Source organism: Drosophila subpulchrella, chromosome 3R, assembly GCF_014743375.2.
Source record: "Drosophila subpulchrella strain 33 F10 #4 breed RU33 chromosome 3R, RU_Dsub_v1.1 Primary Assembly, whole genome shotgun sequence".
NCBI classification, from domain to species: domain Eukaryota; kingdom Metazoa; phylum Arthropoda; class Insecta; order Diptera; family Drosophilidae; genus Drosophila; species Drosophila subpulchrella.
Window position 1 is genome coordinate 16,119,246 of NC_050609.1, and position 15,723 is coordinate 16,134,968.

At 46.1% G+C, this 15,723-nt stretch overlaps 5 protein-coding genes across 5 annotated transcripts; 3 read left to right on the forward strand and 2 right to left on the reverse strand.

Annotated features, from left to right (window-relative positions):
• The first annotated feature begins 36 nt into the window (after positions 1–36).
• Positions 37–3,076, forward strand: LOC119549005 (cilia- and flagella-associated protein 58). The gene is made up of 4 exons (XM_037856635.1): positions 37–672; positions 731–1,348; positions 1,398–1,714; positions 1,764–3,076. Exons 1-4 carry the CDS (start codon positions 158–160, stop codon positions 3,044–3,046), a joined length of 2,733 nt encoding a protein of 910 aa, XP_037712563.1. The 5' UTR covers positions 37–157; the 3' UTR covers positions 3,047–3,076.
• Positions 3,077–3,167: 91 nt separating this feature from the next.
• LOC119549008 (cilia- and flagella-associated protein 58) lies at positions 3,168–6,109 on the reverse strand. Its single transcript, XM_037856650.1, has 7 exons — positions 6,017–6,109; positions 5,739–5,958; positions 5,387–5,676; positions 4,884–5,332; positions 4,513–4,829; positions 3,495–4,456; positions 3,168–3,437 (listed from the first exon to the last, which is right to left on the reverse strand). The coding sequence occupies exons 1-7, from the start codon at positions 6,107–6,109 to the stop codon at positions 3,168–3,170; spliced, it is 2,601 nt and encodes an 866-aa protein (XP_037712578.1).
• A 110-nt stretch (positions 6,110–6,219) lies between these two features.
• LOC119562995 (palmitoyltransferase ZDHHC16) lies at positions 6,220–8,343 on the reverse strand. Its single transcript, XM_037876177.1, has 6 exons — positions 8,169–8,343; positions 7,945–8,092; positions 7,321–7,630; positions 7,050–7,261; positions 6,667–6,992; positions 6,220–6,612 (listed from the first exon to the last, which is right to left on the reverse strand). Exons 1-6 carry the CDS (start codon positions 8,210–8,212, stop codon positions 6,507–6,509), a joined length of 1,146 nt encoding a protein of 381 aa, XP_037732105.1. The 5' UTR covers positions 8,213–8,343; the 3' UTR covers positions 6,220–6,506.
• A 97-nt stretch (positions 8,344–8,440) lies between these two features.
• On the forward strand, positions 8,441–10,045 carry LOC119562997 (NKAP family protein CG6066). Its single transcript, XM_037876178.1, has one exon. It carries the CDS (start codon positions 8,456–8,458, stop codon positions 9,842–9,844), a length of 1,389 nt encoding a protein of 462 aa, XP_037732106.1. The 5' UTR covers positions 8,441–8,455; the 3' UTR covers positions 9,845–10,045.
• Positions 10,046–10,226: 181 nt separating this feature from the next.
• Positions 10,227–14,205, forward strand: LOC119563066 (Y+L amino acid transporter 2). The gene is made up of 6 exons (XM_037876280.1): positions 10,227–11,176; positions 11,860–12,373; positions 12,712–12,912; positions 12,994–13,143; positions 13,362–13,539; positions 13,610–14,205. Exons 1-6 carry the CDS (start codon positions 10,725–10,727, stop codon positions 13,669–13,671), a joined length of 1,557 nt encoding a protein of 518 aa, XP_037732208.1. The 5' UTR covers positions 10,227–10,724; the 3' UTR covers positions 13,672–14,205.
• The last annotated feature ends 1,518 nt before the right edge of the window (positions 14,206–15,723 follow it).

Genomic DNA, 15,723 nt, shown 5'->3' on the forward strand with positions numbered 1-15,723 from the left:
TTTTTTTTATTGGTTAAGGGGATATATGATCACAATGTATTACACTAATACGTCACACTGATACACTTTAGTTTTTCCGTTAATTTTTAATTAATTTTTTTTTGTTTGGTTTCCTTGAGGATTTCTTCGTTATCCTTTGCTTATTGATACCCCGAGGATGAAACTGTTGCAGCAAAAGTCGTCCAGGATCTTGAAGATCTCTTCGGCTCACTCCAAGTCCGTTTCAATGATGAACTTCGAGGAACGCTTTCGGGATAGTATCGACCCGGCGCAAATAAATCTGATGCTCGATCTTGACGATGGCTTCTTTGCCGACTCCTACCAGCTTGTCCAGAGTCTCAGCGACCGCAGCCCCTTTCTGGCGGCCAAGTTCAAGTTGTATGTGGACATCCTCTCCAGACTTCACGGCCACTATTGCAATGAGGTGGACCAAGGAAAGGCACTGCAGCTGAAGGTGAAAACGGCGGACGAGAAGCTAAAACTGGCCCTGAAGACCACGGCCACCTCGGAGGCGATGATGGAGAGCCTGCGCGAGTCCTTGGAGGAGTCCTGGCGAAACGAGGACGCCACCAAGAGTCGAGGGGAGGCCATGCAGATGCAACTGATGTCGCTGGTCCAAACCGATCAACCCACTTCAAACAGGACAGTGAACGATGCACCGATAACCAATGCGTGAGTTCTTTAAATCTATTTAAAAATGAAATATCTATCTAGCTTCTATTTTTTCCAGCAAGGAGGCCCACATCCAGCGCTTGGTTTTCCGGGAGCGGGACCGCCTGGCCGCCGAGCTGAAGGACTACCAGAAGCGCCTGCAAACGAATCGCCTTTACTCCGAATCGCTGGAGGGGATGCTAGACGTATCCAAGGAGATGATCAGCAAGCTAAATTCTCGGGTGAAGCAAATTGAAAGTGAGAACTTTCGACTGGAGCACAAACTTAATGTGGATCAGGATAAGTACGAGGATCGGCTGTTGCATCTTAACAAGGAGCTGGCTCATGTAGTGCAACAAAACCAGGAGCTCCAGGTGGTCGACAATACGTTGGCAGAGCTGGTGACCTCCAATGATGCACTGAAGCTGCGCAACGATCGTCTCCAGCGGGATAACTATAATTACGCGAAGTCCCTTCGCCTGCTGGAGGATGACAAGCAGAAGCTATCCATAAACCTCAAGGCGGCCGAGGGATTCAAAGATGCCCAGAGGCGAAATATCGCCGATCTTGACTTGTCCCGCCGCGCAGCTGAGCGGGATGCCAAAAAGAAGGCCGACGAATCGCTGATCATGGAGCGACGATTCCACCAGCTGTCCAAAAAGAACGCAGAGCTTAATGATCAGGCTCTGGTTAATCAGTGAGTAATAGGATAATAATTTTTGAATTTCCTAAAACCCTTCTTGTAGAAACGAGATTAAGGTTCAGGAGAAGACGATAATGGTAGCCACTGCCAAGCTGGACGAGGCCATACGCCAAAAGGACGAAATCGGTCGATCCCGGGACAAGCTGAGAGTCGAGATCAGCCGTCTGAACGACACGGTGGCTGGAGTGCGTCACGAAATCGCTACTATTCGCCACCAGATGCAGGATCTGCAGAACGACCTTCATCGGGCCAACAAGCAGCTGGACGATAAGGACGTGCAGGTACAGAAAATAGCCCGTGAAAAGAAGGAGCTGAGCGTGGAGCTCAATGACGCCTACAAGAAGATAGACGGCATCGAAGGTGGGTACTCCTAGAAGAAAACTGTTCCCATTTTAAATGTATTTTTCAGAGATACTTGCCCTGAAGTCCGAGCGATTGGAGGCCCTTCAGGTGGAAGTGCAGCAAAAGCAGGTGGACTTCGCGAACGTCAAGAAGCAAATGGAGATCATCCACTCGGAGAAGGTTATGCTGATGAAAACAATGGACATGTGCTCGAGGGACCGCTCCGTGCTACAGAACAATGCGACCAAGCTGACGCACCAGCTCAACCAGATGACCAGTGCGCTGTCCATTAACGAGAAGGAGATCTCCACTCTGGGCAACCAGATTGAGCAGCTCAACCGTACCGTCAAGCAGAAGCAGAACGAGATCCATTCCAAGGGTCGGCTCCTGACCAGCACACGGTCCGATCTCCGGGAGATGAAGATCCGGGTGGAGCAGGCTCAGCACACCATTGACACCGATGAGAAGCGCTTCAAGAGCATGGCCTGTGCCCTCGAGGAGGTCACCAAAGAAAAGAGTCTGGTGGGCCTGCAAATGGTCAGGAGGAATGATGAAGTGCGCCTGCTAAGGGAGAAACTGGAAATGATGCAGAAGGCCATCGATCGGGGAACCATGCAGTACAACCAGAGAATCGAGGACATCCGATTGCTCAAACTGGAGGTGGTCAATCTGCGATCATCGCACGAGTGCATGCAGCGTGAGGTGGGCAACAAGGCGGCCATGCGCCATGATGTGGTCCGACTGGAGCGGCAGCTCAACCGGGAGAGGCTCAGGGTAACCGCCTACTCGGAGGAGCTGGCCCGCCCCTGTCGCATCCACCGCTGGCGAGTCCTGCTCGGAAAGGATCCGCGGCGTTTCGAGTTGATACGCAAGAATCAGCATCTTCTGAAGCGTAACATTCGCATATCCGTGGAACGGGATAATAAGGCCAAGGAACTGGCGGATTTTATGCGCGTGCACGAGGAATTCAAGCGACAGATTAAGCATCTGCCCGATCCCAGTGTGCTCCAGAAGCTCTGCGCCCAGCAGCGCATAAATCGCCGCCAGACCCGTCAGATAAAGGCAATGAAAGCCGAACTTAGGATCAATGATATCGATCTGAAGGCGAGGGAACGCCTGATAGAGGGTTTCCAGGAACAGCTACGCCTGCATCATCAGAAGAATCCGGAGTCCGCTATTTGTATGGAAGATTTTAAGGTTCCCACTGCTAAGACGATGGACAATAAATACGTGGATCATGTATTCGACTTTACGTCCACCTGCGAAGATAAACCTGAATCAAATGAGGGATTTAGATTACATATAAAAGGTTCCAGGTCCACTATCGGTGGGGTATCTTTTACACTTTGAAACAATTTAAAATAAATCATTTCTATAAAATATTGCTGATATTTATATCTTTTGTATAGAAAATATTGCACCTTATACATATAATATTTACCTTTTCAGGAGGAACTTGAAATGATATTACTTAAAGTAAACTGGTGACCATCTTAAAACCAGCACCCAGAGTCCTAGGCAGTTGGGCTGGTGCCGAATAGCAATGCATCTGCTCTAGCAACTGTCGCTCCTCCAGGAGCTTCTGCTTGTGCTTCTTCTCCTCCAGAAGTTGCGTTTTGGTTAGCGCCAGATTAGCCCGCATCTCCTCCAGCTTTTCCTTCTTGGACTTCTCATCTGCCTCCTTGGCACTAAGTTCAGCCTTTAGCACCCTCAACTTGCGATCCTTGGCGGATAAATTAGCCTGTTACGGAATGGGAAATAAGATTTTACTTTATATAATAATCCACTCCAGACCCACCTTTACGCTATTGAGCTCCGCCCGGACTTTGTGGCTGGGTAACTTAAGCATGAATTCCCTCAAAGCCGCGTAAAGCTGCTGGGCCTCATTCAAGGCTCTTTCCTGCTCCAAGGCAGCCACGTTCTGCTGAAGCAACTGCCTTCGCAGGATACTGATACGCCCGAGGAGATCCATCTTTTCCGGATCCTTGCCGCTTAGGAGTCGCCAGCGGTGGACGTTCATCGGTGTGGCCATCTCGTCCTGCAAGGCACGAGCCTTGATCCTCTCCTGGTTGAGCATGCGGTGCATTTGGAGCAGTTCCTGCCGCAGATCCGCTGCACTCTCCCTGTCCGCCCGCAGGACATCTCTTTCCGTTCGCAAATTCTTTATCTCCACCCCCATCAATCGCATATCATCCTGACACTGGCTGCACTGCCTCTGGGTCTGATCGTACACGGTTTGGAGATTCTCCTGGCTGTGCTTCAGTCGCTCGTACTCCTCGTTGCGTTTGGTCAGCGCCGCACTGATAGCGTTCTTCTCGTTCATCAAGTTATCCACATCCTTGCGCAGGCGCGCCAACTTCTGTTCGTCTTCTTGGAGCGACTTGGCATGACGATCGTTTTCCTTGCGCTTGTCCAGTAGTTCCGCCTTGGTGTGCTGCTGACCCAGTTGGGCGTGCCGGATATCGTTGCGCAGAAGGCGGCGCTCCTTTTCCATGCGATCGATCTGCAACTGTAGCTTGGACATCTCGGCATCCCGGTAGCCGATCTTTGCCTTGAGTTTCTCGACGTGCGCCTGAAGGTTTACCAGGTGGTCACGAAGCTTTTGCCGCTCCTCGTCGGCCACCTGGACACTGCGTTGAAGGGTCTGGCGCTCGGCAGCAAGGACATCGTGCTGCTGCTGGAACTTGGAGCACTTTGCCTCCAGATCACTGATGGTGCGTTTCAGTTCGATCTCGTAGTTCTCCTTCAAGTGCATCTCGTCTAGGAAAGATTGGAATAATTACTATTAAATAAGGACATTAAATTCGATACCATACTTTGCAGCGCATCCAACTTGTCTATCCAGTGCTGAATCTCATCTAGTTTTTTGGTCTTCTCCTTCTTCAGTTTGTTTGCATCCTCATTCAGTTTCTTTAGCTTGGTGTCCATGGTACTGATGGTGTCCTTGAGAGCACGCACTTCGTGTTGCGCCTCTTGGTGCAGTGCATTGCTCTGCTCGAGCTGCTGGTGCTCAGCCTGCAGTTCCCGCCTCAGGGAATCCCGCTCCTTGGTCAGGTTCTCGTTGTTCTTCTCGAAGTGGTGAACCACCCGGCGCATGGACTCCAGTTCCTTGTCCTGAGTGCCCAGCTGGGTTCTGTTAATGTATATTTTTGTAGTAAATATGAAATATATTAAAATTATCCTTTACTTCAGCCTTATGTTCTGCGTTTCCACTTCTCGTTTGGATTCATCTAGTCCCGCATATTTCCGAGCAATCGTCTCCTGGGACTTGGCCAGCTTTCCATTGTCCTGACGCACCTTAATCAGTTCATCCTCTCGCACCTTTAGCAGATTAATCCGTTGGTTGAGAGCCCGTTTATTCTTATCCCTCTCCTGCACTGTGTACTCCAGATCCACTGTGATCTTGGCCAGCTTATTGTTGGTGGCATTATGCTGGGTATTCAGGTGCTCTAGGTTCGTCTTCAGGGATAGGATCTGAAGGTTCTGACGCACTTTCACTTTGGTCAAGTGCTCGTTGGCGGACTTCATCTGGGAAATTTGCTCTTGGTACCGGGATTCTTCGCTCTTCATGGTGGAAAGTTCCTTGGCCAGGGCATCGCTCTTACGTTTTAGGTTACAGGCATCGCTGGAGGTTTCCTAATAAAAGAATCATGAATTGGATAATAAATAAAGTAACAACTGGCATATTACATCTAGTAATTTGAGCAACTCCTTGTTCTTGGCCTCCAATCCTTCAATGGTGCTGTCCAATTCCGTGGCATAGGTGCGCTGCAATTGCAACCGCTTGTTGAGATCGGCAATCTCTGCGGTGAGTCGCTCCCGCTCCTTGCCATCGTCACGCTTGCTCATGGCCAGCCGTTTCTCATTGAGATGGGCCACCATTTGCTCCGATTCATCCAGTTTCTCCCGGAGGCTTAAGACCTCGTCCTGGGCGGATTGTTCTCGGATTTGGGCAGCGTCCTTTTGCTTCCAAGCTCCCTCTACCAATGTAATTTACCACTTAATAAAGTTTATAATGTGAATTAGTTTTTTTTTTAGTTACCAATGACCCCTCGGAGCTCCTCAATGGTGGCCATGTCCATTTTAGTCACCCGAGCTGCATTTTCCAAACGCACTTCAAGGCTTTCTATCTCCTTTCGCAGCTCCTGGGATCGTTCCTTCTCTATTCGCAGATCGCTTTTATAGCGACTGCCACAAATGAGCAGCCTCTGGACATTGTCCGCATTATTGGGAGTATCCTTTTGCCGCAAAGCTTTGGTGGCCTATAAATATTAATATAATAATCAGTCTTTTCAAGTTGAACGCCTCTTATATCGTCACCTCGGGTATCTTCTCGCATAACTCCTTGAAGAAATCATCATCGAAATCATCTGGCACCAGTGGCTCATCTTCTGATCCTGAAGCCTTCGACATCCTTGAGTTTTTACTTTCGCCTGCACCTTATTGAACAAACTGATAGCCTTAACCTTGTCCTGGCAACAAGTTGCCATACCGGCACAGCTGCCAAGGGCAACAAAAAAGAATTTGTTTACTGCATTTTATTTAGGTAGTATGTATAAAAAGCGTCATTGTGCTCTTAGTCGCTATGGAAACAAAGTACATGCCACTGCATGTTCATGTGAAGTCATTTATAGCTATTGGATTTAAAAATTCCCTATGGCCTTTGAGTAAACTTTGGAATCTTGGGATAATTATTAAACTACATTTTACTAAAAATAAGCAGCTGACGCATACTAGTTACTTTGAGCTTAAAATTAAAGTAATAATTTAAGAGAGACTTGTTGGCATCACAATAGCTTCGATGTTGGGACTATGGCCACTCATCCTCAAAGGGAGCATCGTTAACCGTGTGGAAACTGAGGCCAGTGCCTTCAGGCTTGTGCCAGGAGGGAAGCAGAACAGTTCGCCAGAAAGATCTACAAAGAAGTCTTATCATAAAAGAGTTTTACATTGGAAAAAATTCAACTTGCCTGCCTCGCACCAGACCCAAAAACAGTTTCCAGTTCTTTTTAGTGCCAAAGTTGTAGGGATTGATGTAAATGCGTTGCTGCTGCAGGAGCCGTTTTGTCTCCGCTTCGTTGATGTGGGCCTCCACACTCGTTTCTCCGCGAGTGATGAGTTTGGCATGCCAGATGGAAAGGCTCCCGAGGGCCAAGACCACGGCCACATTTGTGAAGGCCATAAACCACAGGGCTCGTCGTCGACCAGGCGCAGGTGCATCCGTATCCAAAAGGGGTGTCGGAAGATTGTGTATTGCAGGCGGCAGCATAAACTCATCGTATTCATGGGGATGGGTCTGCAAAACGGAATGTATTGAATGATCTGCTTGCTAGTTGTGCCATAACTGTTTTACCACCGGAATGATGTGTCCACTGAGGTTAAACTTGACTGGTTGCCCCTCCAGGGGCTCAATCTCCGTCCAGGTTTCGCCATTGTCCAGCCACAGGTATTTGTGGCCAATCTCCAAGCCAAACAGAATGAGAAACAGGCATCCCAGAGTGGTGTACGTCATGTAGAGGAAAAAGTACCGATGGTTTCCATAGCCCACACAGTTGTTGAGCCAAGCTGTACATGGAATATATTAGAATACAGTTCAGGAAAGGAAAGAAAGTGCCGATACTCACGGCAGTGGTGATCCATCTTGAGGATGCAGCGATTGCAGACGGAGCAATGATGGGTCCTTGGTGGTTTGGGGGCTATGCACTTGCCACACATGCTAACCGCTTCCACCAGCGACACACCTTCCGGTGGATGACCCGCCGGCGTGATCACAGCCATAATGTAGTGGAAAACAACATTGAGCAACAGCCAATTGCCCACAACGAGCAGGAAATAGGTGACCAACTGGCTCTTGGCCCACCAAAAGGGCAAACCAATCCAGTAGGCAATACTAACCACTGAAGTGGTCAGGGCAGCTACTCCAACCACAAAAAACTGAAAGAGGAATATAGATATTAATTATGTATATTTCAAAAATGTTTAAAAGAAGGTTACCCTACATTTCTTTGAAAATTTATGATTTTTCTAGATTTAAAGGAGATTTTAAATGGGTTTGTTGGAAGTAATTTGAAAACTTTTTAAGAATTTAAACAATTATATCAACGGGATGTTATAAAATAACTTTAGAGTTACTAATTAAAAATCAAATATAGAAATGTTTGGATCATAATGGATTAATGAATCATAATCTTTTCAGAAAAAGTAGGTTACTATGCAACTAAAAAAAATGTTATGTAGCTTAGTGTTACCGGTCCCAGGCAGTGAGTGTAGTTGTCGACGAACCAAAAAATGGGGGTCAAACAGACGTCGGAGGCGTAGGAGGAGTTCATGTGGGCGTTGAAAGTCAGGGAGTGCCAGCAATGTTTCATATAAGACCAACGAAGCCGGCATAAAGCGCTGTTAAATAAGTAAACAATAAACACAAACATTGGAATGAGTGTTCCAATTGGAAAGTGGGCAGTTCGAATCTTACAGCAACTCCTGACCAGAGTGGCCTCTCCATGTGATACGCGCCATTGTTATCTACGTGTCCTTGCCTCTTTTGTCTAACCTTTTGGTTTTATTACAGCATTTTTGGCGTTAAATAAACTTTTTTTGGCAAAACAATAAAGTTTGCACCGTTTTAGTGTGACCTTTTGTGTCAGAAATCCCTCAACCAGCTGTTGCCTATCGATTACCGACTATTTGACTATCGTTTTCTGTTCAACCAACGTTTGTTTTGCATTTTTCGGTGAAATTGTTAAATTTGTGTAAAATAACATGCGTTCACGGAGCAGGAGTCGCAGCCGGCAGAGGGAACGCCGCAGATCCGTTTCCAGGGATCGTTCCCGCTCGGAGAGAAGAACCTACCAAAAACCGCAGCCAAGACGATCAGTTTCCCGCGAGAGGGAAAGAGACAGGGAGAGGGAGCTCCACAGGGACAGGACTTCACATCGCAACTCCCGTCGTTCCAGGGAAAAGGAGGTGGTGTCTCGCCGCCACAGAGCCCGCTCCTCATCATCCAGCAGCTCCGGCAGCAGCAGTCGAAGCTCTAGTTCCTCCAGGAGCCCATCCAGAAGCCGAAAATCCCGCCCAAAATCCGTGGAACGATGGCCCAACGATCGTTTTCACGAAAACAACGACAGGCGGCAGAATCCCTTCCGGGGAAGGGCTCCCGAGGGCAGTTTCATTAATGACCCTGCAGAACCCTCGTCCAGATCGCAGCACAGAGGCCGAGGAGCCACCCAGTTCAAAGGAGATTCCAAGGCGATCAATGCCCGCCGGAACCAGAGAGTTCGCATCGCCGAGGAGGGCGTACCAGAAGTCTGGGGCAAGAGCCCATCTCGGCCAGAAAGCGACGAAGTGGAGCTGGTAAAGGGCTCCTACATGGGACCCAAGAAGAAAAAGAAGAAGGGCAAGAGCAAACACAAGAAAGCGGACAAGAAATCCAAGAAAAAGTCAAAGAAATCGAAGAAGAAAAAGAGCAAAAAGGAGTCCAGCTCCTCGGACGACTCCTCCTCCAGTTCATCTAGTAGCGAGGACAGCAGCGATGACTCCAGTAGCTCCAGTTCCAGCTCCGAAAGCGAGGATGAGTCCGAGGCGGAAGATGTTTGGCTGGAAAAGACTGCCGAGGGTGTCAAGAAACCCAAAAAGAAGAAGTCATCCACCAGCAAAAAGGATAAAAAGTCAAAAAAGAAGAAAAAGAAGCGGAAATCAGAGGCCGAGAAGTCCAAGAAGAGCTCCTCCTCCAGTGGCAGCAGGTCCAAGGCTAAGGATAGTGCCTCCCACAACGACGAGGACGTGGGTCCTTCACTGCGAACAGGTGGAAGCCTGAATCAAAAGGATTTCGGAAAGGCCCTGTTGCCCGGAGAAGGTGCCGCCATGGCTGCCTACATCGCCGAGGGCAAGAGGATTCCCCGCCGTGGTGAGATCGGCTTAACCTCCGACGAGATTGCCAACTTTGAGTCCGTTGGCTACGTGATGAGCGGCAGCAGGCATCGGCGCATGGAGGCGGTGCGTATCCGCAAGGAGAACCAGCTGTACTCCGCCGACGAAAAGCGGGCGCTTGCCATGTTCAGCAAGGAGGAGCGGCAGAAGCGCGAGAACAAGATCCTGTCGCAGTTCAAGGACATGATCCACTCAAAGCTGCAGGCCAAGGACAAGAAGTAGGCGAGCCATAAACTATATTCAGAAATGAGTGGATCTTTTGCTGCCCCAGACCCAACGAAACACCTAAACTTTATAAACTTTTAAAAGCAATCATAATAAAAAAAATTGTAAATTACATTGAAGATTTCCTGGCTTAACCAGAAAAGAAATTTGTACTTACTCACTATTTGCAAACATAGGACCGAAAATATATTCTTCTATAAATCACTGGAACATATACTTTTATAATACTAATCATCAACCTGACAGTACCGAATATTAAAGTAATTATCCAATTCTATTTAAGAAACCCTTTTTTTAAGTGTTTAAAAAACAGGCACCCTGTTTCCGGCAGAGGAATACGCCAAACACACTCGGTATTTTATCGTCTGGTCACACTGCCGCGATGCTCGAAAACGTGGGGTTGAAAAACCTTTGACTGAAGCTGCGCCAATTCCCCAATTAAACCGCAAAGTTTGCACAATTCGGCGGTTACCTCGATGTCTGCACTTATTTACCAGACCCATTAACCGAATTCCGCGCGACGGAGTGTGAAGTTTCGCGAAAAGACTCATCTGCAAGGGGGTGGTGTTGGTGCGAACGAGACGGCAGCTGGCGAAGGCCGGAGCAAAACAAACGTAACGCTAACCGGCGGCAAAGAAGAAGAAGAGCAGGAGCAGATAAGCCGAATACAATTGAAAAAAATACATTAATAAATACAAGCACACACACGGAGGCACACCCACAAACACACACTCGCTTCGTTTAATCAATTAACGGGACAACGGCCGAAGAAACCGTTACAGTTCGTTTTCAGACGTCGCGTGCGAAGATTGTGTCACCCAGGCAGCGGGATAATAATAAAAGCGAACTCCTGGATATAACCCACCCCATAGCCACCATGCCCGCCGTCGATGAGCTGCAGTCGCCGTCCAGCGAAATGGTCCTACTGACCCCCAGTTCCGGAAACCCACCCTCCAGCATAGCGGCCAATCCGGCGGCCAATCCCCCCGAGAAAACCCAAGTTCGCGAGGGATCCGCCGAATCGGACAGCAGCAGGGTTGTGATCAAAAAGCAGCTTGGCCTCCTGGAAGGCGTGGCCATCATCCTGGGCATTATCTTTGGATCCGGAATCTTCGTATCCCCGAAAGGCGTCCTCCTGGAGGTGCAGTCCGTGGGCGCTTCGCTGGTCATCTGGGTCCTCTGCGGACTGCTGTCCATGATAGGTGCCCTATGCTATGCGGAACTCGGCACTGCCATACCCAAATCCGGCGGGGATTACGCCTATATCTTCGAGGCTTACGGATCGCTGCCGGCGTTTCTCTATCTCTGGGATGCCATGATGATATTCGTGTGAGTATGACTGCTCAATTTTGTTTAAATAATGTTTTATACGTTATCGCTAAAGTTCCCTTATCTGTAGTTCACTAGAAAACATTAACAAAGCCCCAATTAGTTTCATTAATCGGTTTCAAATTGCAAAATAATCATTAAAGAAACCTGATAGCAATTAAAAAACCATTTGTTTGGTCTGTTCCCTTGTTTATATTCACGAGTTTTGGTTTTAACCAGGTTTAAAAATCTTTTTATAATTTTTAAACGTTTTCTGAATGTTGGATTTCTTTTATATAGAAATCTATATAAAGTATAGTACTACTTTTTTCCAGACTCTGAACCTTATTTTTAGATAGGGTCAAGTTCATAAACTCCTAGATTAGACTAGAAAGCAGGAATTATTTTGGATTGGTTTGGCTTTAGCTGGTTTTTCAAGGTTAAGCCATATATTATATTATATACATAGAAAGTGAATCGAGCCTTATCACATAATCTACACTCCATAAATGTATTTATTGGGGCAGTTCTGTGAGTTCTGCACTGACCGTTTTATTGCCTGCTATTTTTGGCATTTAGGATCGGCGATAAGCGCGAATATCTGCTTTTCCACTTTTGCATGCGGTGATTATCAGCAGGGAATATGTCTGAATGCAGTCTGTGTAAATTTTCCGCTGATTAGTTTGTGCTCTTATCTCTTGCAGACCCACGACCAATGCCATTATGGGACTGACCTTTGCCTCCTATGTGCTGGAACCCTTTTTCGGCGGAGCCTGCCACATTCCCAAGATAGCCCTGCAGCTGCTGGCGGCCATCACCATCTGCTTCCTCACCTACCTGAATTCATACTACATGAAGGTGACCACCAAGATGCAGAACATCATCATGTTCACCAAAATCGCTGCCCTGGTCATGATCATCCTGGTGGGCCTGGTCTGGATGCTAATGGGCAATGTGGAGAACTTCACCAGACCCTTCGATGACACAGAGACTGATCCCGGCAAGATGTCGGTGGCCTTTTATTCCGGCATCTTTTCGTATGCGGGCTGGAATTACTTGAACTTCATGACGGAGGAACTGCGGGATCCCTATCGCAATCTGCCGCGCGCCATTTACATCTCACTGCCACTGGTCACCGGCATTTATGTGCTGGCCAATGTGGCTTATCTGGCCGTGCTGTCGCCCTCCGAGATGATCGCCTCCAATGCCATCGCAGTGGTGAGAATATAGCGACCCTGTTCCTATTTGGAATCCGAACGGTTTTTGGCGGGAATTGAGATTACAGATTATAAAGCTTTAATTGACGATAGTATCACAAATCTACTTAAGCATTCGATTAGTTTTTAATTTAATGTTGCTTAAAATATCTTTTATGTTTTAGTATACCTAGGGATTAGTCTGATTTTCCTATACGTACTTTAAAATCGCTTAAATGAGATAGATTGTAGAAAAGTTAAATTATTTGATCGGAATAGCAAAAGGCATCAATCGTGTATGGGCTTAATTAAACCAGAGCGGCTTGTTGAACGATTTTAATTGATCTCCTCTCTCCACAGACCTTCGGCGATAAGATTCTCGGCGCCTTTTCATTGGTCATACCCATCATGGTGGCCATCTCCGCCTTTGGCGGCCTCTCCGTCCACATCATGACCTCCTCCCGCATTTGCTTTGTGGGCGCCCGCAATGGACATATGCCGGCGATTTTGTCGCACATCAGCGTGAAGAGCTACACCCCACTGCCGTCGCTCGTTTTTCTGGTAAGAAGCGCCCTCAATTAGCGAACAAAATGATATAATGTAATTAATCCCTAATTGATTTGACTGTGTCCCTCTCGGCAGTGCTTTCTCTCCATTGTGATGCTGGTGGTGAGCGACGTGTACGTGCTGATCACCTACGCCAGCATTGTGGAATCGTTCTTTATAATGCTGTCGGTGTCAGCGGTTCTGTACTTCCGCTACACACGTCCCTGCATGGATAGGCCAATTAAAGTGAGTTTAGCTTAGTCAGTGTTGCCAAACGAGATGTTCTGTAGCTCCGTATTTTAATAAAATATGTAATATTGTAGCTGTTCAGACTTAAATCAAATAAAATTTGAATAGATATACATTTAAAGTAGATTAAACACAAGTCTTGAATGCTATCTCTATTTGGCAACACTGAACCGAATCATACTATTTAGTATAATCTATTGTTATTGCTGTGACAGGTCGCCTTGTGGATACCCGCACTATTTGTCATCGTGTGCGCCTTTCTAGTCGTCGTGCCCATCTATGTGGCGCCCTACGAGGTCGGCATGGGGGTATTAATCACCATAATTGGCATACCCTTCTACTACGTGGGCGTCGTGTGGAAGAATAAGCCGAAATGGGTGCAGCGCACGATTGGTGAGTATATTCCCTCACATTAACCCCGATGTGTGGCATTGTCCGACATTTATATGGCTTTCCTTTGTAGACTCGCTGACCTTCACTTGCCAGAAGCTCTTCTTGTCCGCCAAAGAGGAGAAGGAGGACTAACTGCCTCCCAAATCAACCACAAACAAAAATAATCGAAAAATCACTTCGACGATCTACCAAAGTCAGGAGCAATTCGGACTTCCAAATGTCTATCTATTAAATCTCTATATATTTATGTGAACGCTTGAGGAGAAGAACTTCGACTCGTCAAACCTGAAAACTGAAAAATACCTAAAAAAGGGGAAAAACATGACCTGTACATCACAAGGACTGTAGCACGAAGTCAATACTGTTTCATATTTATACATCATGACAAACTTTTACCTAAAGTGCAAACTCATCGAATAGTAGTTTAGTTTTGATTTAGAGCTTAGCATTTATTTTGCACTGATTAAATTCTAAACCAAAGCCAGCCAACAACTGTTTGCCAAAGGTGCGATATTCAGACTGGAATTTGCCATATTTAAAAGTTTCTTACCATTTTTTGTTGCATATTGTTTAAAAATTCGGTTATTATGTATATTGTTTTCGTCCCTCATTTTACATTTTACTACCTAAGTGCATTGCAAATTGTAATAAAGATTTTTGTACGTTTCAGCGAGCTTTCTTTGCGTTTTTTAGGCGCTGCCCGCGAAAGTATGCTATAAGATGCGAGGGAAAGATAAAGTAAAACAATTGATAAGGTTGAATTGATTGAGCATTGCGTGGGGTATAAGCCCATGCTTCCGCTAATCAATTAGGGCTGATAAGTAATGGGTCTATTTTAAGCCATTCATGACGGAGAACTTGCGATTATGGCCAAAAATAAATCGCCACCTGTCGTGGCCTGTGACATTTCGGACAATCGGAGGCTTGTTGGATGACGCCAACGCTATATTCGATCACTGATAGAGTATTCCGTGCGGATCCGGACCCGGGTCTAGGTGTCTTTAATTGATAAAACTGTAGCGCATATCTGGGATTCTACGCACGGTTCGCGGGTGCGCCCGTCTATGCGAAAACTGGGCGAGAGTAGTGGACTGATTTGTATGCGACATATTCGGCGTCTCGTTTAATGTCTTTTTAAGTATTTATATGCAGGTAGTACGTCTAGTTACCAGATTGCTCGTAAAATCGACCAGATTGGATTTGATGTTTTTTTATTATGGCCAAATAATTGAGTTATTGCGACTGGCCGAGCATCCCAAGTGAGGCTCCCCCGATGTTGGGTTGTAACTGCTTCATTAGTGATCTTAGATGATTGCTATTTCACTAGATGGGGCTGGGCTAAGCAACATCTCGCTTAAAGCCTGCTAATTGCCGGCACGTGAGTTCTGCCACTAAGGAAGACACCTTTCGCTCTGAATGAACTATTCCACATTTATTGTTCGATGTGGACAGTTGGTATGGAGGCGTAATCTAGCAAATATTGGAGCATTCTGTTTATTTTGCTACTGGAAAAAAGCTTCTCGTTTGCACAATCAATTGCATGGTTGATCAAATGAATCGGTCTTATAAGTTAGGAGAGGAGTTCCTCTTCTACAAACCTGCTCATGTGATAATCATGCGATTACCTCTAACAAATATTGACACCTTTTGGGCAATAATTTGAGGTCTGCACAATCGTGTTCAAATAATTAAATTAGCAACGGGAAAGCCCGCCAATCAATGAGCTGAACGGACCGAATAGAACCGGTAACTGAGATATTTGTAAAATAGATTAACTGATTTAAATTGGATTAATAAGTTATTAATTTGGTTTAGCCTTAATTAATAAAAAAATATTTCCTTGGCAACTTAAAAAGTAGCCTCAGTCAATAATTGTGCTTAAAATCAATTTTTAATAATTGGGGTTCTTAAAACTTATTTTGGTAAGGTCAATAATATTGACTCAATATTAAATAGAAAACCTAAAACATATATATTTTTGAACTTGAATGAAAATTCAAAGAGTCATCACTCGGGTTATCATGATTAATGACCGTTTTAAAAAAAGTATTTTTGATTGAGTAGTAGTAGTTGTATATTTTTATTTAAATAATTATAATTTTTGATTGATTAACTCCTTTTCCCGGACAAAGAAAAAGTGGCACCTCTATCATCACTACCTTTCAGCTGCTTTTATGACAACTG

What these genes read in the sequence shown, in the direction of transcription:
- LOC119549005 (XM_037856635.1), top strand. Translation starts at nt 158, where the DNA reads ATGAAACTGTTGCAGCAAAAGTCGTCCAGGATCTTGAAGATCTCTTCG. An exon ending in GATCAGGCTCTGGTTAATCA is followed by an intron (nt 1,349 to 1,397) that starts GTGAGTAATAGG and finishes CCCTTCTTGTAG; the next exon opens with AAACGAGATTAAGGTTCAGG. An exon ending in GAAGATAGACGGCATCGAAG is followed by an intron (nt 1,715 to 1,763) that starts GTGGGTACTCCT and finishes TGTATTTTTCAG; the next exon opens with AGATACTTGCCCTGAAGTCC.
- LOC119549008 (XM_037856650.1), bottom strand. Translation starts at nt 6,109, where the DNA reads ATGTCGAAGGCTTCAGGATCAGAAGATGAGCCACTGGTGCCAGATGAT. An exon ending in ACGCAGAACATAAGGCTGAA is followed by an intron (nt 4,830 to 4,883) that starts GTAAAGGATAAT and finishes ATACATTAACAG; the next exon opens with AACCCAGCTGGGCACTCAGG. An exon ending in CGGAGCTCAATAGCGTAAAG is followed by an intron (nt 3,438 to 3,494) that starts GTGGGTCTGGAG and finishes ATTCCGTAACAG; the next exon opens with GCTAATTTATCCGCCAAGGA.
- LOC119562995 (XM_037876177.1), bottom strand. Translation starts at nt 8,212, where the DNA reads ATGGCGCGTATCACATGGAGAGGCCACTCTGGTCAGGAGTTGCT. An exon ending in ACACTCACTGCCTGGGACCG is followed by an intron (nt 7,631 to 7,944) that starts GTAACACTAAGC and finishes TTCCTCTTTCAG; the next exon opens with TTTTTTGTGGTTGGAGTAGC. An exon ending in GTGGACACATCATTCCGGTG is followed by an intron (nt 6,993 to 7,049) that starts GTAAAACAGTTA and finishes TCCGTTTTGCAG; the next exon opens with ACCCATCCCCATGAATACGA.
- LOC119562997 (XM_037876178.1), top strand. Translation starts at nt 8,456, where the DNA reads ATGCGTTCACGGAGCAGGAGTCGCAGCCGGCAGAGGGAACGCCGCAGA.
- LOC119563066 (XM_037876280.1), top strand. Translation starts at nt 10,725, where the DNA reads ATGCCCGCCGTCGATGAGCTGCAGTCGCCGTCCAGCGAAATGGTCCTA. An exon ending in CCTCCAATGCCATCGCAGTG is followed by an intron (nt 12,374 to 12,711) that starts GTGAGAATATAG and finishes CTCTCTCCACAG; the next exon opens with ACCTTCGGCGATAAGATTCT. An exon ending in ATGGGTGCAGCGCACGATTG is followed by an intron (nt 13,540 to 13,609) that starts GTGAGTATATTC and finishes TTTCCTTTGTAG; the next exon opens with ACTCGCTGACCTTCACTTGC.